General features: G+C 39.8%; 1 protein-coding gene across 1 annotated transcript in view; it reads right to left on the bottom strand.

The window, feature by feature from the left end:
• The window catches only part of grik3 (glutamate ionotropic receptor kainate type subunit 3), a 72,615-nt gene that overhangs the window by 7,146 nt on the left and 42,446 nt on the right, over positions 1–23,023 (bottom strand). The window contains exons 6-12 of the mRNA XM_030781207.1: positions 20,838–21,008; positions 19,532–19,675; positions 18,388–18,495; positions 15,459–15,572; positions 11,157–11,360; positions 6,076–6,299; positions 2,312–2,430 (exon numbers count right to left, since the gene is read on the bottom strand). Coding sequence (XP_030637067.1) covers positions 2,312–2,430; positions 6,076–6,299; positions 11,157–11,360; positions 15,459–15,572; positions 18,388–18,495; positions 19,532–19,675; positions 20,838–21,008 — 1,084 coding nt within the window. The remainder of the gene's footprint in view (positions 1–2,311; positions 2,431–6,075; positions 6,300–11,156; positions 11,361–15,458; positions 15,573–18,387; positions 18,496–19,531; positions 19,676–20,837; positions 21,009–23,023) is intronic.

Below are 23,023 nucleotides of genomic sequence, written 5' to 3'. Positions count from 1 at the left end.
ATTAGGAGGGTGCTGTTTGTACATTCTCCCTAAGGCCATGTTTTCCCTCAACAACACAGACCGTGATAAAAACGAAGTGCTGGGTGTCATGAGAAGCAGCATTGAGTTGCAGGCTTGCGTATGTAATGCTGAACCTTAACATCTGGTTAGAGCTCCTTAAAAAAGAAAGAAAGAAAGGGGGGGGGGAGTTGCTGATCGGCAGTGGGCGGCCAGTCAGTCCCTGGTGGTTTAGCGCTAAGTGATATTTAATGGGATGCTCTTGTTTTCCAGTCATTTTTTTTTTTCACTTCTCCTCGTATGCTAAGCTACGTCGGTGTAGCATCGGGTGTGCAGGTCCCTGTGAGAATTGTAACCTGTGCTAAACATTACTCCAACACAAAACAGAGACAGAAAGAGAGAGAGAGAGAGAGAGAGAGAGAGAGGGCAAAAAACAATCTAGGAGCATAATATGATGCCCGACACCATAACTGTTTATCAGGCTGTTTCGACGAGAAAGGTGAATATTTGCTATTGATTAAAATGAGTGTGTTCTCTCATGGAAGGGAAGTCCAAAGAGAGAAAACGAGGAGCAAATGTGTTATTGACGAATGAGATACAACAAATATTAACGAGCAAACAGGACTACAAGAGTTGTTGATATTTTCTCGGGCAACCTTCAGGTCATTTTTATCGATTGGCTAAATCACGGTTCTAACACATGTTCATTAGATGCAATCCACGATGTTCTGTTGTCTCCTGCTCTCCTTTTAGTTTCATTTCAGACTCATCTATCCACCTCTGAACACCCCTAAACATGTTCCAAACAGATTAAAGATTAGAACAAAAAAGTTTGTGCACTGTACCATTACATGTATTTAGACTATTCTTTTACATGTATGTGATTATTTCCATCACACTGTACACTACGTATCTGTTACATTGTAACAGATACAAACAAAAAAATAGTTGTTCTGTAATGTTGTCAGCGCTTTCGCGTCACAGGATATATGGATGTATGTAACTATCGAAATAATAGCTGCTCTCGTTCACACGAACAGATCTATAGCAGTATATGCCTTTTTGTTGATGATCATGATTATGCATGCTTTTTGTTGTTCATGTTTGTTTGTTTGTTTGGTTGGTTGGTTGGTTGTCTGCTTGTTTGTTTGCTTGTTTTTTTGACTTCTCATAAGACTACAATATGTTCACTGACTCTGAACACGACGCTGACCTTTGTGGGAATGTCATGCAGTCAGAGCGGCGGTGGAGAGAGAGTGTGCAGAGCTCTTGTACCTAATGAATTACGCCTCACAATTGCAGTCCTTACAAGTACAGATTTGCCACAGAGCTTCCCTGAGCCTTCTCCATTTGTTTCATTACATGAGGTTAAAGATTTCATTACTTCATCTTCTTTCTCCCTCGCCTACTTAATTATAGGACTTGGTTTGGGGGGGCCAACATTTGCTTATGTATGCCTAAAAGGGACACGGGGGAACAGCAGTTTCACAAGAGCTTCATTGAGGCTCTAATAGCTTCCCCCTTCTCCTCTAAATTTCATCAGACTGTGCTGAAGTGTTCAAAAAAAAAAAAAAAGAAAGACGTTACAATTAAATAATAACACGAGCAACAAATGTTGAAGAGAGGAAAGGTTTCTTAAATATACTGTCAAGTTAAAGACAAAAACACAGGTGTAACTGTCAGCAAAGTCCAAAACAACAAACAGTAATGAAACAATGGAAAAAAAAAATTAGGCTATGCTGACACACTAGTCTATGCTTCTGTGAATTTTCTCTTATCATAGTTCTTGTGAGAAATGCATAAGAAAAGGATCATCTGACAATTGGGTGACAGTAGATGAAATGAATCTAAAAGACTCAGTGGAGTCTATAATCTTCAACAGCGTGTCTGTGTCTGATGGTAGACAGAGTGACTGTTTTTTTTTTCTTCCTCCTCTTCTTCTTTGTCAGCTCGGATCAGTGCCTCAACCCTATGGCCACAACGTTACAGGAGGGTCCCGGATGGTGTCGCAGCTTTAAGGAAACAAATCCTAACCCAGGACCTGCCAACTCGTGACAGACGTCTGACAACTCTCCTCCTCAGCGTGCTTTGGAAAAGAGGATGACAACATCCCTCTCGTGTCATGGAGCTCCATGTGCTCTTGACAGGAAGAGCATCTTCAGAAACAGTCACATCAGTTGTCAGTTGAAGGTGTTTTTTTTTTGTTTGTTTGCTTGTTTGTTTTGTTTTTTGGGGGGGGGGTTTTTTTTTGGTTGTTTTTTTTTTGTTTCTTTTTAAAAGACTGGCAAAGTGAGAACGCTGGAGTATAGTTTACCTTGTTGCATGAGGGAACCCACTCCAAACCAGAAGCTGTTGAGAAGCGTGAAGTTGTTCTCCACCACGTCTGAGCCAGGGTTGCACGGATGGGCATCGTACCATTCGTAGGGACTGAATCTTTGGGAGAGAACAGAGTATCGTATCAGAAATTCTCACTTTGCAGCAACATAATATGAGTAGTCATTACACAGTCATGCACTTTCATATCAGCTTAGTCTAGTGGAGGTAGGTGGCCAGCTATAAAATTATCGCATGAAACTATTAAGATGCATACATCAGTCATGAAACGTCCATCATCTGACGATGACACTATGACAAAATAAACCATTCAGCCAATGGAAGCGAGTCCTCTGTCAAATGAAATTGTGACACAAGCTACAGGTGCTTCGTGAGTGATGCCGTCCTAAATTAAAGCAAAGTAAATCTGAGTTAACGCAGGGCAGATTAAAAAAAAAAAGAACTCGTGTATTTGTGCATAAAGTCTAAACGAGAAACGGTGAAAAAAGACAGGGGCAGACTAATCCACGGCATAAGGGATGAAAAAAAAGTTATGCAATCTGAGAAGACTAATAGAACTACTGTCTTTTTGGATCTTTTCATTTCATGCATGTAAATCTCCCATCATAAATTTAGAGTCTGACAGATTTTGACCCACAGTCCTGCAGCTTTGTCAGAGGAAGTTAAGAAATAAATCCAAAAGAGATTATTACGATATAGAACTGCAACTGTGCGTTATAATGAACTCCAAGTCTTTTGAATTGAACACTTCTCTCCAACAAGTAGCACCCCTGTTGGGTCCTTGATCGAGCTACTTAACCCGCATCTCTCAAAACAAATCTCAGAGGAAGCTGTGCGAGTGTGCTACCGGGAAAAAAAAAAAAAAAAAAAAACGAAAAGAAAAGAAAATTAGATAATCAGCATATCTCACGCTTGTCACATTTCACATGGAAAGTTTATTCCTTTATTTTTTTTTTCTTTTTTGAAACACAAAGCATATAGTATTGTGACCGGGCATAACTTTTTAATGAGCAGCTCGGTTCTGCGTGAGAGAGATTTAAAAAATAAATAAATAAATAAATAAAATAAAGTGTCACTTTACGTTGTTTTGACTTGCTTCAATGTCACCATCAAAAGCTGTCTGTCAACACAACTTAAATACAGGTAGTATTTGCAATTTGACAGTTGCTGTTCAAGTCACAGGTTTAAAACTCAAGCTCACTGGAATATATGTCTTTTACGAGTAGCTGTTTGCGAGATAAAACCACATTTTTTTTTAGGACAAGATACATTAAAATGTCATTTGTGAGAAAATGGGAGGCATAAACTGGAAAGTGGGGCACATAAAACCGCATCTTATAAGGATCCTCGTACTATTTTGTAGAACAGCTTTGCACGCCATAAATCTTTTCAGTGTCATATTAAAAGACAGATAGAGAGATTAAAAAAAAAAAGTTAAAATGTCAGTACTTTGCCCACAATGAAAATCCGGTAACTATTTTTCCCAAACATAATAAGATTATTCAAATGTATTCAAAGTATTTAGCTACCAGAGGAGATCAAGGACAAGGCTTAGATCATTTTTACCTTGATCAGTTTTATGTTGCCGAGAGAAAAGTCTTATCCTTTCACCCATAAAAGTGAAATTTTGAAATAAAATGAGAATATTTATAAAAATGAAAACATTTAAAACGTAATGAACCATGAATGGTGAAACGTTGAAGACTTCCTATTTTCTACCTCACTGTTTCAGAGGCAGTCTTGTGTAAGCTTGGCACTATAGATGTAATGCAGTTATATTATGGAATGCATTTCTCTTACACTCTAGATGCAGACACAAAACATAATTCATGTCCTTGAGTGCACTTCTATCTACTTGGTTATTTTATTATTATATATTTTTTTTTTCTGTCTGTATGCATGAACCATAGTAATGTTTTTAGCTTAGACACATTCAGCAACCTATTCAATTGCTGACAATGAAAAGTCAATATTTAAGATAGTCTGCAATGATAATTGAAATAATAACAATAAACTATTTGTCTTTTCACTTTCTCCTGCAGTCAGAAATGACCTGAAGCTCTAACTCTCAGAAAATTGAAACTTGGCCAATGTGTTGGTATTTGAGAAGATAAGAACAGGGAGAGAGCGTTGGAGGGATGGTCCGTTATTACACACTTACTGGAGCGTAAGTGCTTATCCACACTGGCGAGGTATTGGAGTCTTAAATTTTAATCTGTATTCCATTGCCCATTTTTATCTATTTCACATTTCAAATGTATATTTTCCAGGGCATAGGCAGTTTACTGAAGCATCTCTCCTACTGATTCTTCATCCTCACCCCGTCCTTAAGTTATGTCCTTAAAGTTATTCTTAGTTTCAAGGGCTCTGATACGCAAAGTGGTTAGAGGATGCCTGGTGTTTACAGGTTGGCTGGCAAATCTGTATTTTCTCTTTCACAAATCTCTGAACTCCTGTGTTTTATAGCACTGACCCAAAGCAAAGAGACTCCGAAAGACAAAGGACTAGATGTTGAAGAGTCTTGTTTTTCGCTCCTCTGATTTACTCAGTGAGAGAGAGTATCCTAACCTAAAGTAGATTTTACTTCAATTTATTGTTCGGCCTTGTAAAAAAGGTTTGTGTCAAGTGAGTAATTAGGAGTGTGTTTTGTAAAAGTGGATCACTGAGTTGAAATGAACTGTGTGGAAGTATACGAAAAAAAACTTTGTTGAGATAAGCTGTGTATCAGTTTGGATCCAAACATCTCTGAGATCATCATACGAATCTAAATGCAACCGCTGTTAAATAAATTTTCAAACATGGATTGAGAGTCTTGGCAATTAGTGTCATTTTGTACATGTGCATTAGACAAAAATAAATGAATGACTGACTGATTAAAAGATATCTTCAAAAAAGATCAAAATGATGTCAGCGTGCATTTCTTTATAGGTCGACCAAATAACTGTGTATATAAGGCTGACGCAATCTCTCATTACTTTAAAATTTAAAGATTTTCAGTTAGACATTCCATCAGGTTGTTGAAAATCTTATGATCATTTTGTGAATGAGGGGTCTCATACTACATTTGGCATTGGACAATGCTTCAGAGTAACATGTTCCAAAAGAAACAATTTATACCAATATAAGTGTCATTATCACCTGCTGTACGGACTTTCCCTCATGGTGTCAGTTTCTCAATATCCTGACACGCACAGGATGGAGGGACTAGTGTGTGACTACACTGCTATCTTTTCAGCCAAGCGCTGAAAGGAGACAGGACTGATGATAAAAATGAGTTGATGAGAGCAGCTGTCTCATCTTGAAACACAGAACTCAGCCAAACGTTCATTTCCTCTGAACTTACTCAAGCAGCACTTCAGATGTGTGGCTCTGTGAATTGCCAACAATGGCCACCCGGGGAGGAAGAGTTCAGCAAGAGGCAATTTTTGGTGTGTGTATGTGTGTGTTTGTGTGTGCATTTGTGTGTGTGTGTATATGCAGGGGGAGTGGGGGAGGGGGGGGGGTGTACGTGCGTGCGTGTGTGTGTGTGTGTGTGTGTGTGCATGAGTGTGATTTTTTTTTTTTTTCTTTTGGTCCCCTTCCACTTCTGCCTAAGCATTCCCGCAATTGAAAGTTCTGAGATTTCTTGCATAAATTCTTTCATCTGTGATGTTCAATTACATTCAAATGCTAATTTCTCCAGGTATAACATCATCAAAGACATCGTACAGAAATCTTTTTTTTTTTTTTTAACACCGGACTCACCTGGCAATGACAAACAGCACACAGCTTACGCCCAGGTAGGCGAGTAGAATGTAGACCCAAATGTCAGGTGTCATAGGGTTTAGAAAAGAAAAGAATCCATTGTTGGTGCTGTTGGGTTTGCGGTAGAGAATGCTGATTCCAGTGCTGAGGAAGGGCTTGGAGAAGTCGATTACTTTCTCTCTCATGAAGGTTATGGTCAGGGGAGCCACAGCTAAATCTGCTCTCTAAAAGGTGACAAAAGAAAAAAAACAAGCAAACAGGGGGAAAAAAACTTGATAAGAACAATTTGACAAAAAAAACTTGATAAGAACAATTTGACACAACAGTTTCTTTCTTTGTACAAAAAGAAAAGAAAAGAAAAGAAAAAGAAACGTGAGCCACACTGAGAGGCTTCTGACAAATTGTATATTTGAAATACAAATCATTGCGGGGAAAAAAAAAAAGTCATTGAGAAAAGTTTATGGTCCTCTAAAAAAAAAAAAAAAAAAAAGCCTGTCAAATTAGGTTGTAGAGGCTTTCACAGATATGTGAAAAGGGCTTGGCGTAATTACTTTAAATTAGCTTGATATTGGCTGTTGGATGCAATAATGGACAATTACAAACAATTTGAGAATTATTCAAAAATCCATTCACCAAGCCAATCATGTTGGCACACAAATCACCGATTGTTTGCGGCATTCTGCAGAAGCTCTTTCAAACTCAGTTTTGCCAAGGTGACTCATCTATCGCTGATTTCAGACGCAAGTGACCTACTTTCCTCATCATCACTTAAGGTTTTTTTTTCTCTCTCTCTCTTTCTATGAATCATGGACGTAGAGAGGCAGTCACCCAAACGTGTCTAGCTGCATATTTAGAAGGTCACCATTTACATGGACTTGCCCTGCTTCCCTCTCTCCAGGGCTGGACAGGAGGTTAATGAAACCAGCTGCTTTGCTCACGCTTCACTGGATCCACCCCCCCGCCCCCTACCAGGACTGAACTCACAAAAGAGTTCCAACCTCCTTCTTCTCCTGAGCAAAGAAAAGTTGTGCAACACTTGCTCTGGCAAAATACTGTGTGTTCAGTACATCAGAAAATGTAACATTTTCATCACAATGAAGCCAAAGGAAGACTGTTGCCCCTTTCTTCTGGCTCTTTGACATTCAAATTCATTTTTTGACCTGTCTGGGTAGTCTGACAGAGACTGTATTCTCATTCATTGTATTTTTTTTTTTTTCTCCCCGCCAACATCTTGCCGCTGTTCACTTCTTTGTTTCCTTACACTGGAACATCAGAACAAATAGATCTGGAGTGACTGACTGACAGCCAAGATGTGAATGGTGCAAAACTGCCTGTGATGGTCGAGATTAGTCAAACTTGTGGTCAGCGCTACGGCGGCTAAACACGAGAACACAAACCAAGAACAGCGAGAGGGATAAGGACAACGTGTCACGTAGCACAGCCACCGTAAGCCCATTCATTATTTACCTTAACGACATGTAGCGCTCTCTTTTACCCTCCACACCTACTGCAGCTATTCAACGAAACCAGCTGTTCAGTGGGAGAAATGACCAACAGGTTACCACAGCCATCCATGATGGTAGGTTTAATATGTATTCCCTGTGTCCTGTGGTGTAGCGAATACTATGGCCAATTCACACACAGTATCCTTAGACAATATATCCTGCTGAAAGCCACTTGGTTGTGTGTCTGAGATGCTTAAGGGTGCTTCATGACAAAGAAATAAAGACAGCTGTGCATACTATCTATAAAAATCATTGAATATTCTTCCCATAGTGGCATAAAAACATTGCTGTGTCCACAATCCTGAATGGTAACAATGAAGGAAAAGATGTGTGGAAGGCTCATGACTAGTAAATAAAATGTCTTTTCATGAAGGTATTCTCCTAAGTCCAGGCCACAGGCTTATCTAAATAATGAGACAATGAGGCCCATGCTAGTGGGTAACCTTCTAGTGTTTCCGTCAGAGCAAAGATTAATTACCATGACTGAAACAAATGATGAGCTTAGCCAGCTATTAATACTGGCATCCTGGCATGATTAATGGGATCATCCATTGTAACTAAATCAAGTTGAACAAGGCCTGTTGCGTCGCTTAGCGCCTTTCTCCATCATGCCCTTTGGCTTTGCAAAGGGCTTTGCCTGTACAAGCTGAAGAAAATAAAGGGCAGCAAGCTACATGTTACGGCGGGCCTTTGGCTTTTTAATTAACCACGCGGAACACACTCTTTCATCCCTCCCTTTCACACGTACATTTGACAGTGCAGTAACTTAAACACAGCTCTCTATAGGTCCTCATTAAACTCACATAACGGAGGAGTGATGTCCTACAAAACATAAACAGACAAACACACGCACACTCACACACACACACACACAGACAGACACACACATGCACGCACGCACACACCCACACAGACACACACACAGGCATGCACACACGCATACTCAGATAGGCACCGGCATAAACGTACACACAGATTCAATTTCTTGTTGTCGCTCTCTATTTCTTCCTGTGTTTGCCATGGCTCAGTGACCTACAAAGATGAATGAAGAGGTCCAGTTGATTTGAATACATTCCACACGAGAACAACAGCATTAAACAGATGTGCTGGGGAAAAGGCTTTTTTGTTAATCAGTAATGAAACTATGATTTATGCGGGCGCCATGGGAGACAGTTTGAATGTATACCCCTATGATTTAATGCTACTTTATCAGCTTAAAACCAACCACGGACAGGCCTGTTTGAGTGTTCCATGTGTTCTTTACACCAATAGGCCTTTACTAAATGACCATTGACAAAACATGTCATAGCCACATTCAGGGAAAAATAATATTTACAGAGTATCCATACGACCATGAGAAAGAAATGAAAATTCTTTTAGGGTTAATAAAAAGCCTCAATGAAAATAAATTGCGTCAATAAATAACTTTGACAGAGTCCATACATAACAGCTCTCCTCCCCTTCCTGTACTGTTCAGATCAATGACCTTCTAGAACACTGCTTACAGGTTATTTACTGCAAATATAGGTCGATTCAGATGATTGCGTTTATCGCGACCTGGTAGATGTAAAGTTGATAGGGTTGCTGTTGATGGTGATGATGATGATGATGATGATGATGTCTTCCCTGTTAAATCATAAGTACCTCGTAGATAGAACGTAAAGCTGCTAAAAACTGATGTTATTTTCATATTTTCAATTTTGAATAAGATGTATGCTGTTTTTTTGTTTTGTTTGTTTGCTTTTTCATGTATCTGGGCAATAAGAGGCAGCAGAATTCAGCAGGAATTGGGAGTAAAAATCACTGAAACCATAAATCCCTCAGAAGCGATAAGAGTTGAAGTTTACTCACATGAAAATAGGCTATCTAAGCAGGCCTCTGGTGGCAATCCGAGGTCAGCTCTCTGTGCTTGTTTCCTAGTTTGCTTTTCAGGTCTGCTGATTCAAGATCAGCTTATCTATATAGACAGCAGCAAGAAAGGCACTCAGCCACAAAATAGAGCTCCTAAAAATACACACAGCACCTCTGATACGCACAAGGCCATGTGATAAGGTCCAAGAACACAAGACTGTTCAAATCCACTGCATTGAACCTGGGAAGACAAAGCAATCCAAGAAGTCAGAGAATCTCAAACCTTAAATCATTCTGGGGTTTTTTTGTTTGTTTGTTTGTTTGTTTGTTAGTTTGCTTTTTGAAAAATGTTTGGAAAAAAGAAAGCGTCTGAACAATGTTAACAAGGTCATTAGAAGCTCCTGACAATATTCTGGAATTTTCACGAAATTTAATTTTTGAATCTTTTTGCTTGCCATACGAAAACATTCCTCGCGTCCCTTAAACATTTGAATGGTGTTTCATGAAACTACAGATGAGTGGCAATAGACTGACCTATGAACTTGACAATGCGGTAAAGACTTAGAGATCTAGGGAGTGTTTGCATAGCTTCTCACCTCAACAGCTTGAGAGTCATTCACACTGTACTTGCTTCCAGGAGGCTAACTGTATGTGTAATACCATTTATTCATGAAGCCTGCACTACATGTATCCATAAAACACAATATTCAAGGAGATATATATATATATATGTGTGTGTGTGTGTGTGTGTGTATATATATATATGTGTGTGTGTGTATATATATATATATATGTGTGTGTGTGTATATATATATATATATATATATATATATATATATATATATATATATATATTTATAAATTCAGTTCTTGGTTGATTTCAGACAAGAGCTCAAAAAAAACCCCAAAAAAACAGACAATGTCTTCCCATGGATAAGACTGCCAGAAACTGGCCTACCGCTTGCTTATTTTTATGGTCAAGATTGAGAGGAAAACAAGTAAGAGCACACAACGGCACTTCCATTTCAACTCTTCATACCATAATCCTATTGTTCCCTTCAAGGTTGTGGTTATCATCCAGGATCTGGCTAAAGCTGTGGGGAAGATTAAGTGCTCCTGCAGCAACTCACCTTCCTTTACCCTTTCAGCACCTAGCCATTGACTCAAACCATATGGCTTCCTTCACTAAATGCCACTTAAGCTATTACAACTTTTCAGGCAAGCCCAGCAGCTCTGACCCTAGAGGGTGAGGACAGGGTGAGGGCAATGGAATAAGAGCCACTTTGCAAATGTCAGTCGAGCCCCTCTTCTATCCCGTCCTAGGCTCGCAGCTCTTCTCCTCTGCGGGACAGGGAGGTCAGAACAATTCTTAGCGAGATGCTAAGCTCTGTTCTCTACTTTCTGCTGGCTCAGGAAAAGCAGTTTAACTGTATATTTGCTGTAGCTGCATTTGCAGCGAGCTTGTCTTGCAATATCGATGTTGTCTTGACTGTAAAGCGGGGAGTAGAGCGTTATATCACCTTTGTAACTTACAGCTTTGTTACTTGGGAATTAGATTGGAAGCAAGTGTGTTGACAGATAAATCAAATTATTTAGTGATCCTAGCTTCGACGCTGATAGCATTAGGAATGCTGGCAGAAACACATGTAGGAAAATTGTGGTGGTGGAACTGGACCATACTGTCGGTGCTGTTAATTGTACCAGTACCGGTCATTAAGTACTCACATGCTCCATCAGCTCCCTGATCATGCCGTTCCACTGGCCTTTATCATCCTGCGATCCGTACTTGCCATCCGGAACCAAACGGATCTCGTAGGAGAAGCCGAGGACGTTGGCCAGCTCCTTCAGCAGGTCGATGCAGAAACCCTCAAAGCGCTCGTTGCCGACGAGCGCCTTGTCAGATTTCTTAAGCATGACATATGGCTCCTCCTGCCCGGACACAAAATATCAAATGAAAAGCAACGGTGAGGTCAGCTTTTCCAATTTATGCTGAGAACACACCTCTGGTTGAAGTAAACTGATCTCGACTGATACCGTGTTGAACCATTTAACAGGAAACAATGACAGATTCAAACTCAACGACTAGCAAGAACACAAGGCCCGTTTGAATACAGTATACTTTATATATGGTTATTAACACATACTTCAAATACGTTTGAAATGCAGTTTTTAGACACATTAAAACTTGTACTATTAGATTATATTCTTGGTAGCCAAAAAATGGGTATTAACCTCGAGAGAAAATCTCCTAAAGTTACTCCCAAGTTTACTGTGAAAACTTTAATGCACTATTTTGTCACCAGGGAGATGTGCTAAGTAAGAGAATATTTGTTATCGTTCCATATCTCTCATGCTATTTGTTTTCCTTGGCAAACAACAAAAAAAATTGTTTACAAAAGATTTGTTTTAAAATTGAATTGCTTAAAAAGTCATGTTAACATCATTGCAGTAAAGTATCATTCCCCCCTAAGTTTCAGGTTTTGCGAGATGGATGCAAGTAACACTGAAGTCTTTCCAATTTTACATCATATTACAGCATGAGACTTCCATCTAACAGAATCCTTAATGCTATCTTGAACAGAGTCAATGCACTAGGTGCAAAGGCAATTCTGTAGGCACAACCCAAGGCTCTGAGTTTCTATCAAAAATATAACCATTCCTGATACCTTGTAATCCATTCACATCATACACTGTGAACCTCCCGCACACATACGCAGACAGACACACACACACACACACACACACACACACATCCCCATTCTTCGTATGCCCTGCCCCCTCAGAGCTGAAGAACAAGGCTCATGTAGTTTATGGCCAGGGTACTGACAGTCTTTACAGCTACATAATATTTCCCCCTCGAAACTCATTATTTGGCTCGTATAAGTTCTTGATTAGGAACAGAACGCTGTCATGACAGGGAACATGCCTATAATGTCCTCTTCAATGCTGTCACTGATCACCCTACTGAGAGCATTCAGGGACAGACAAAAAAAAAAAAAGAAAATGACACAAGAACAAGGGTTGTCACCGAGCCATGCGAAAACAGTTATCAATATGTGATCTGGACACGTCACACAACTGTGCATTGAGAGGAACAACTACCATCACTGCTTAATGTGTTTTTAAATTCTCATTTATACCCTTTGTTCTCCTCACTCATTAGATGTGTAGTTCAGAAACTCTTGGTGAAGTCATTGATTCTTTTGTCAAGGTGACCTTTGCTATCTAATTGTGTCTCCGCTAAACTAGAAGAGAGAGAGAGAGAGAGAGAGAGAGAGAGAGAGAGAAAGATCCGATCATAATGGCTTCCACTCAAACACAAAAGAACGGGATTCTTGGTTGCGAGAAGAGGCTGGATTCTTTCCGTAACCGTGGGAGAGGAGAGATGTTTCAAGCAAGTGTAATGATGCTTGAGCTTGTATTTGGAAATCAATTTTGTCGCTCTTGTCCTGTCTGTCCAGTTGCCGTTATAATAAATGTTTCATGAAGATGCCATTTGCATGCCTCTGTTGCCAAGGGAGCGCAAGGCCTTAATTCATCAAAGTGCAGTGGTGTGTCACCCATTCCACAGTCTGTGTGTGAATGTGAAAATAGATACATTGACATCAGATAAGTAATATGTCATTATGTATCCACAGTGCACTCTGGGAAACCAAATACAACATCACTGCAGTGAATGTTCCTCTTACTTCATACATGCATAAATATCAGACACCATACGGAGTTTCCAGTGACAAATGATCCTTGGTGATAAGTACTTGAACATAGGGTACATGATGAAGGTAGGAAACGGACGAAAAAGATTTTTTTAAAAAGATGGGGCTTTTACATAAACATGGCGACACGACCATCAAATGCACAAATCCACTGCAGAAAGCAACAATAAATGTTACTTGTTTACATCAGAATCCAAGATACTATTTGACATTCTGGTTGTGTCCAACATATGAATGAGTAAGCAGCAGTAGACAGTAAATTTCATAGTAAACAGAATTAGGATTCAGGCAGCGGAGATCAGAATGTTAGAAGTATTTTACTAACAGTAGGATTAAGTACAAACAGAATGGCAGAGAAGGTCAGACAACATGAGAGCGACTGATACAAGCAGAAAGTATTACTTTGGTCACCAGCACTACAAGTAATCCACAACATCATCTACTTAATATGAAGTGTCCTCAAATAAAGAAAATATTCACACACTACAAAAATACTTTTGAGTGTTTATCTGTCTTCACTTGGCAGCATGCCAATTACGATAGTCCCAATCAAACATTGCTGCTGATTCATACTGACGCACTATTAAATAAATTAAAGCCGATGAATTTTTGATTACTCTGGAATTATATTGTAAGTGAAAACCAGTCGACACTATGGAAAACTTTCTTCAAGTTGTCCAATTATCTTGATCAAAAAGTTTGTGTGTTGTCGTGGAAAAAAAAAAAGCCATTACCATCTGTTCCTAGGCTCCTAATTCTTGAAATTCCCCAAAGGTTTGGACTCAAATCAAAGCCTTTAAAGCAGTTTTCTCGCTCTATCTCTGCATGGATGTACATAAGACAGAGTGGGAGTCGGCAGAGTAGTGTACAGAGAAACAGTTATAGGCAATGAAGTGAGGACAATTAATGCAAGCAGGAAAGCACATTAAATATCTTAATCTCCTTTCAGGGTGCCAGATATCATCATAAAAATGTCAGCCCTCTTATTTGTGTCCTGATGAGATCATTCTATGCAAAGCTATTTAAAAAAAAAAAAAGAAAGAAAGAAAGAAAAGAAAAGAAAAGAAAACATCTTGTGACTAAGATAGAAGAATGAAAAGCATCTCAGCATTCGTCTGTGAGATATCCTGTTTCAAAAAGGGACAAAGCTAAATAAAAACTCTCGTTGATTTGTCCTTTGAAACATTGGTTTCTCCCACAGCTTGCAGCAGCTCCATTCAAAAAATACCTGTGAGTCATTGAAACGGAGCAAAAGCCCTGTGCAGAACCAGAAGGGAGGCTCCTCACATTTTACGACATCTGACAAGCACTTTTGAGGGTGAGTCAAAAATTACCACAAGCAAGATGTTTCGTCAGTCTCCTCTTTCTTTATTCGACAGAACATGGAACTCCCATTGCTGGCAGAAGAGAAACACTGATTACATCCCTTCTAGATCACACTTGGTCATAATTATAGCCTCCAGCTTCAATCTCTACCTAATGACAGTGTTTATTGTTGTTGATAACTCATAGGCCTGTCCAAAATAAGCCCCAAAAGGGCTGTTCGGCGACAGCACCCCAGTGACAACTCAACAAAACCCCTAACCTTTCAACGACAGTTATAAATATAGGCCAGGAAAATGTGTCTTTTTTTAACCCCCAAAACTGAGTTGAACTGTTAGAGGGGGTTTGGGAACACCTGTTTATTTCAAGTCATGTTAGTAATGGAATTATCTGGGTGCAAAGCTGGTATACAGCAGTCTATCAATTACTCCATTAGCAAGGAACTGCGTCATACCAGTGGGCAGGAAACAAAGCACATATATTATATATGGAATTCTTTTTTGTTTCATTTTGTTTTGTTTTGTTTTTTGGGGGGAGTTACTGAGTTACAAAAAGTAAGTTTTAAGTTCTTTTCTACTTGTAAGTCCAAAAAATCAGCATTTGAATTCTATTACTGTAAATCGATCATTTATATTTTAACAAAAATTTCAAAGTAACACAAGGTCACTGAGATATTCAGTGAACCAGTCCACACAGACTGAAATGCAGACAGCAGACTTCAGTTACAATTTTAGCAGGCGAGGATGTCTGGTACTGTTGCTTAATACATCAAATCGTGAGTGGTGACTGAGTGTGGCAAGTCATCTGAACTGAGGGACTAAAATGCTTAAGTAGTGGAAGCTCTTAAACTCTTGTCAGCAGCAGCATGAAAATTGCAGGGAGGCCATTTTCATTATTTCGCAAAAACTGATTCTCCTCTGACCTAGGTCAAGGTTAAAAGAGAGGAGAGGAACGATTGTCCTTCAAAGAAGGTGCGTATGTGACCTACCAGGATTGTGGTGATGACCAGGGAGCGGTTGGAGAGCGAATCAGTGATGTTCATCCCATTCCGCTTGGGGACCTCTGTGATGTTCAGACCTCCGGACGCACTCCACTTCCCAACCTGGCCAAGATGAAAATTGTGTAACTGTGATGCATCATGGAAGCAACATGACCCTTTCCCTTCCACACAGACCACTTTTCTGCATCAGCAGCCTCTGCAAAGCTTCTCCTGTGGCATTAAGCTGATTGGCTATGTCATCTTTATGCCAAAAGGTCCACGGCCTGGCACCATGAGGAGATTGTCTTTTGCACACCTCCAAACGAATTAACATCAGATGAGGGAGAGCAATTCTACTGAAGGAAATTGCTTTTTAATGCAATTTCGGTACAGAGAATGTTTAACAGAAGTAGGGCAGGAAATTACCAAAGCACGCGTAGCAAATTGATAACACAGTTTGCTTATCATTAGTAAAGACTTGGAAAAGATTACAGTGTAATTTTATATCATATTGTCCTGATAAATGCAGAAAAGAATGAATTTTTATTTCATAGTGATATAACTTTTTGAGACAAAGAACACTGGGCTTTGACCCCTTTGAATTTATTTTCAATAAAAGAACTATTTCAATCATTTTTGTCCAACTCCACTTAAAACATAATGGTGGCATTAAATATAAGAAAAAGAACTAAAACTTGGGTTTGGACCATTTAACAATGAATCTTTACATTTAAGGGTGGGTGGAGCAAATTCTTTTTGTGTAACACTACATAAGATCTTTATATACAAGTCCTTAATCTCCCATATACTGCTCACACTCCTAAGAAACTTTTAGTTACTATTTCTCTTGATTTTTCTGTCTTCTGAAGAACCATGTCATCATCGTCACCATCACCACCACAATCATCATCATCATCATCATCATCATCATCATCATCATCATGTCCATTTCAGACTAAATTCAGTGTAGTCCCTGGCTTCTGCTTTGAGAGAAATTTGTAAAATGAAATACTTATTACCAGCTAAACTTCAAACACACAGACACAGCATGGGGTTGGCACGAAAATGATTAATAGGCTGTATCACCATCTGTAAAAATGTCTGCTCTGAATAATCTCCACAAATATCAGCATAAAGATCTGTACAAATAAAAGGAGTTTTATACCAATGTTGCCCTCTGGTGAGAAAACCTCGCATACTGTACATATACTCGTGAACCTCTCATTACGTCAAACAACCCAGTGGCTGTCTCTACACATCTTCGTGTGTATGCAGCGCTTGCCTCCTCTTGCCCAAAAGCCAAAGGGCTATTTTCATATTCATGAGTCCAAGAGTCGAGCTGGATCCATTTAGGGCAGTGCACGTACATGGTAGCCTACACAGTAAACAGCCAATAATGCCATCCACATGATACGAAGATTGGAACAGGCTCGGATTTGAGAGGCTTATTAGTTACAGCTCCTAAGCCAGGGACTTGAGGAGATATGCATACAGAATGCAGGTGATGGTGTGTACATTTGCACAGCATCATTTCTCAATCCAAAGTGACTGCGTTATTAACGGCGCGGAAGAGCCGAGCGAGCCCACAGCAATGCCGACATAAAGCACATCTCCTAGTCCGGAAACTTACCCTAATTCTAGTAAGAGCTAAAACGTTGTCTAATATTCAATTATGCGGGATTACATTCACAAAGTCCCTTTCTTAAACAGCTCAAACCGCCAAAGCCGATTCCCGGCACCATCCGTTTCAAGTGTGCTGGATCTGTGTCAGAGGAGCCAGGGAGATATTAATGTGATTTCGCTGGAACACGATGAGTTTTTAGTCCAGATTGCATTCTTGTCAGCGTGGCAGCATGCAGAAGCAGGCGACAGTGTATCACAATGAGGGATGGTAACTGCTTGCACTATCAGTGTTGTTTGGAAAGTCATCACAGCTTCCCTGACAATCCGTCAGCCTGGCATACGCTTTCTCTGATACATGAAAAGTCAGTCGCGGAATCTTTTCATGCTACAATAAGTACAGTGTTCAAAGGCGATACAACGTTCTCCGTTTTATTGCCGTTAATTCCATTAACAGTGTGTTGAAAGAAGAAGACCTTAAGCCTTTTTCCGTATAGCTGATTGCAGACGAAAACTGGCATTGCTGAGTTCAGTTGGAACACAGACATTAACATTTCACTACTAACTCCATTACAGACCTGCACTGCACACAAAAAAGAGAAACTGACTAATGCTCCACAGACAAATAACTTTGCCAACATTGGTTCATGCGCTATCATATACAACACACGCTACAATCACTTTTTTTGTGAAAAGATCTGCTATGTTTTTAACTATGTTCATGTCCTTCAGTACCACAAAAAAAAAAAAAAAGTTGGGCACCACTTCAGATTGTCATTAAAAGCAAGGTAGCAATTAACAGTCCTGTGTACCCCAATCCAATTTACTTTATGACCCAATAACTTATGCTTATGTTTCAACAGACTATTGGTTTTCTTGTTAGGGGGTAAATTATAATGTGTCAAATGTGGACTGGGCTTTATTTTGTTCGGCAACGGGGATCAAATCGGGTGGCAGTTTAGCCTATTATTACATTGTCAATGCAGAGCACGATTTAACTGTAGCCATTAGCCTTCGCAATGGTCTGTATACACTTATTTTCCACCACAGCATTAACAAAAGACTATTTGGTCATGTCTGTTATGCGAGTCACTGGGGCATAAGGATATTTGTGGTTGTACAGGCTGGGCATTGCAAAACAGGGAATAGCATTCCACGCTAGGCTTCTGATGAACAAAAATAACAATTTGTTTTGGGGTTTTTTTGCAAAGGGTTGAGTTCTGTGTTATCATTCTGGGTATGGCTGTACAGCCTTCATTCTGGGCTGTTTCTCTAAGCCATGGCAGTGTAGGAGTTAATGAGTGCTGCATGTTCTAACCTTCTCCAGGCCATCTTCCTTCAGGCTCACGATGTCCAGGTCAAAGTCAGTCCGCAGACCCGTGGTTCTGTTAAAGGACAGTCGTCCTGTGAGGCCGTCCCAGTGAGACTGCAGGGAGAAACAGGACGATGCTGTCACAAACATTTCTGAAAATGCGCGCAGACACACACACACACACACACACATACACACACGCGCGCGCACACACGCACACAGACACACATACACGCACACACACGCACACACGGCCTGCGTTTCCTTTTTAATTACGTTTTACATCCCAACGCCTCAGACACATTTTCCCCCCAGACCTCAGTCTTAATTAACAACCATCTCACTAGCTTCATTCCTCAGAGGAGATGGAGGGAAAAATACAGTTACAGTCCCCTGCTACAGCACCCCCCCCCCCCCCCCCCCCAGCCCTCCCCAGCTCACCCCACCCCCTTTCCCTCGTCCCTATCCAACTGATGTACTGATACAGGCCTCTCTCCCTCATACATCCAGCTCTCCCTATGGTTTTGAGAGCTTTCACAGGAATGTTTGCGCCTTCTCCCAGTCGCCTTCCAAGTTGACTCGGCAACCCTCTTCCCTCTTCCTCTATACGCATGGCTCCAGTCGAGCTGTGTTCTACAACCCTAATCTGGTTATGATGAGCCACAATCACAGAGTCTCTTGTGAAATGAAATAAGAGCTGATTATGCCATTCACAGTTGTGACCAGAATGCACACAATGAATTCATCCAAAAAAGTGGGACACACACTGACTCATAGCGAGTTTGGCATTAGTGGCTAGGTTGTAAACAAAGGGGGCTTACTGAAATCAACGTTAATTGTGCCAATCTGATTTTGTTGATTCACATGCGAAAAAAAAAGTAGATCCATAAAATAGCCCTGTTACTGAGCAAGTGCAAAATATAGATAAAATAACCCATTGGCCATTATTTACACAGTATACTAAGTCACAAGCTGACATAAAAAATCTAACACCCAATGCATTCACTTACTAATTTACAATTAGCCCACAGTTGTTGATATCAGCCAATACATGATAAATCTTAGTTCTTTAATGCTCTGTGAATCTCTATGGTAATCCCCAGCGGAGAGGGCTGGCTGTATGAACATTGCCCTGCGCTGTAGTCATTACCTCCTTAATGAAACTCATGAAGCGCCCGCCGAACCTCCAGGGCTTGTGGCGGTGGCACTGCAGTGAGTTAACTGTCATTTGCGGCGCGTGCTGGTAGGAGACAGACACGATGTGGACCGCGTCATACGTAAGAGCAGCATCTGTCTGGAATAAAGCAGGACATTATTTCAACTGACAGGATCTGACTGGGGAGCAAGAGCGCCGGACGCAGATCCATGTCTGATAGACAATCCCAACGCCTGTTTTCAACTTGATTATGCGAAACGCGCTACAGAGAGAGAGGTGGAGAAGAGAGAGAGAGAGAGAGAGAGAGAGAGAGAGAGAGAGAGAGAGAGAGTGGCTCAGGAGTGCACTGACACCTAGATGCAGCTGTGATCAACAGCTTGACAAAAGCAAAGCTAACTGATTTTTTTTTTCCCCCCTTTTCTTTTTCTTTTCTATTTTTTTTCCTAGAAAAAAAAAAAACATGCTTGAAGAAGTTGCTAAATAATTTATGTTGCTCCCTCCTGTGCATCAAAGTCCTTTGTAAATATGGATATGGAGCTTTCCAGTTGAGTAAAAAGAAATTAAAGGCAGCCTTCCTTGTTATTTATGGCATACAGATTCCTGCTTACAGTTATTCAGGAGCAATTAAATGCAGGTACTATCTGTGAAAAAGTGCTCTCCTCATAAAAATTAATAAATAATAAATAAAAAATAAAATTAAAAAAAACCTTATTCTCCTACACACTCATAATTAGACCTGTGAGGGAGCTGTGTGGGAGTGTTTGAACCCCAGTCAAACATATTAATAGATAAACAAACAAAAAAGAGTCGTACAACGAGTTATAAAACATTCATATTAGATTCTAAGTGCATTTAGAGTCCTTTATCCTCTATTAGCTGTGCACCTATTCACTTAAACCGCTATATCAAAGACAGGATTTGTGATTATTGGATTTGAACTGTTGTGCTACAGGATTTTCATTGCCGAGTAATAAGCCCCTCTCAATAAATGACGAAAATGAGATCAGAAATCTTTAGAGAGTGTGACCCAGCTGTGCCTGTCTACCATTTCGTCTTCCATTACTATGATAATCATCATTATTAAAGAACCTAATCTAGACTAATGTAACTCTCAGTATCAACTATAAGCAGACAAAATCATTAGATGGGAGCAGAACCAGGGAGATTTGAAACCATAAGCCACTGTGTTTGCCATTGTTCCGTAAAAAAACATGGAAATTTGTGATATCTAATTATTTTATCTTTTAGTTTGAGAAAGAAACTTTAAGGTGAGAAAGCACAGAGTGAAAATGCAGCATACCGTCATGATTCCTTCCAGGAGCCCCGAATCGGGCTTAGGAGGAATCTGCTTCTCCATAGACCACCTTTCTACAATGGAGGCCACTTGAGGGTTGTCCACATTGAGGATCCGAAAACCGGTCATATTAACACCACAGAAACGGTATGGCTCCAAATTAATGGCCATGAGATCCTACAGAAAGACAGAGAGAGAGAGAGAGAGAGAGAGAGAGAGGGAGAGAGAGAAAGAGAGAGAGAGAGAGAGAGAGGATCTCATTTAGCTGGTTAGCTGGTTTGGATTGAGTCTCATTGTTGTAGTGAGAAAGGCTGCTTGTCTCTTTGTCCTCTAATAAAAAGGAGAGGGATACAGCAAAGCAAATGGAAGACAGCATGAGGTAAAATAAAGGAGAGAGAGGATAATGCAGAGCTTCAAGGTGTTCTGGGATGAGCAGGATGAGCTCGGTGCAGGAAACCAAAATCAAAGCGTCACCTCCTCAGTATCTGATTGAAACAGTTCATTATTTGGCAATACATAGTTCACTGCGCTTAGTCATACTTCCTTCAATTTAAACTCCCTTCGGTTTGTCATTGTGTGGAACTTTGAGTAAAGACTCAGCACTTTACGCGGTACAGGCAACAGTAAACTCCAAAGCCAAAAACAAAAAAAAAAAAAAGAGAATAAATTACTGGTGTGTAAAACGGCGTTAAGATCTTGGGTAAATTATTTCAAATCCAATTCAAACTTGCAATAGGGTCAAAGCAAAAAAGCAAGACAGACTGTAACCCAGTAGAGAGTGCTCTGAATAGCACAGAGCCTAGATAAATGAGCAAGTCGATGTTCACATATTAAAGCAGAAAGCCCTTAATCTGCTGAGGGTAATTAATAATGTAACACAATTCCATCGTACAAAGAAAGCAAACACCCACTTTTGTCTGTGTCGTTATTTCCAGAGCAAGTATTCTGCCTCTTGTACAAAGCCTCACATCAACACAAATGGTGTTGGAAAGTGCCGGGGGGGGCGAAGACATTTGGTAGAACATAATAGGCTATTTCATTAACACCCCGTGGGGCAGGCACTGGGGTAACAGGAGCGTGCAGACACATGCTGAAAGACAGTTTGCCCCCAGATACGAGAAATTAAACTTTCCCCACCCCCAAGATTGCAGATTAACACTTCAATATGAACTTAATATAAGATTAAAAAAAAAAAAAAATCAATCTGTTTTTATGGATTTTTTTTTTTATTTTTTGCTACTTAAAACTTGCTGATCCTCCATTACAGTACATGCGTAGCTGAAGTTATTTCAGAGCCGCATTTTTGAAACAGAATCTGCTTTTTTTGAAAAAAGAGACTGACAAACAAACAAACAAACAAACGGCAGTCTCTTGCTGCAAACCAAAGTATCTTTAAAAAAAAAAAAAAATTAGGGATTTAGTCAACAAGCTAAAATTTATTTGCACAGTATATTTTTCAAAAAAATTCCACGTTGTAGCTGGAGTTTCATTTAGCGCAAAACAATAAAGGCCAAACATCATAACAGGGAATAAAATTCCTTTAAAATAGGTTTGAGGACCAAGTTAGAGGAAAAGCGATGAAGCCAGTGGAAACTGAGAACAACCCTGCAGGATCAGGAAAGCTACAGTCATGACAGACTCTCTACTGAGGGAAGGGAAGCTAGTAAGACCCAACATGCTGCTCTTAACTCCTCATGTTCCGAATAGGTATCACCCTATCTGCCAGATGATAAAGTAGTGATATTAAACCAGGTTTATTTTATTTTATTTTTAAGTATCAGTACACACTGAGCATAAAAAATATAGCAAATCTTGAAGAGGGCACTCTTTGAAATATCTAATGAAAAGAAAAAAAGAAAAAAGTAAGATGACACAATGACATGGTTTGGGTATCTTTACTAAATAAACACAGCTCAGTGAACCACAGGTATCTTCCCAAAACACGCCGTCGCAATTCTAAATATGATTTTACTTGAAATGATATCTATCTCAGAGGATGGGTATTCTTTAGAAAAATGTATCACATGAATTACACGTGTTGGTATTTATAGTTGTCTGAAAATTCCTTAGCTTCAGCAAAACGGTACATGAAGAGAACCAAAAATGTATTGATTTTCTTCCTGTTCTTTTTTCGGTCTCTTAAATTTTGCATTCCTTGAAATCTTTATAATTCACACTACGGTAAATCCATG

This window comes from Chanos chanos, chromosome 8 (genome assembly GCF_902362185.1).
Source record: "Chanos chanos chromosome 8, fChaCha1.1, whole genome shotgun sequence".
Taxonomy (NCBI): Eukaryota; Metazoa; Chordata; class Actinopteri; order Gonorynchiformes; family Chanidae; genus Chanos; species Chanos chanos.
Note: the sequence above shows the minus strand (reverse complement) of the source record. Positions and strands in the feature narration are given on the sequence as shown.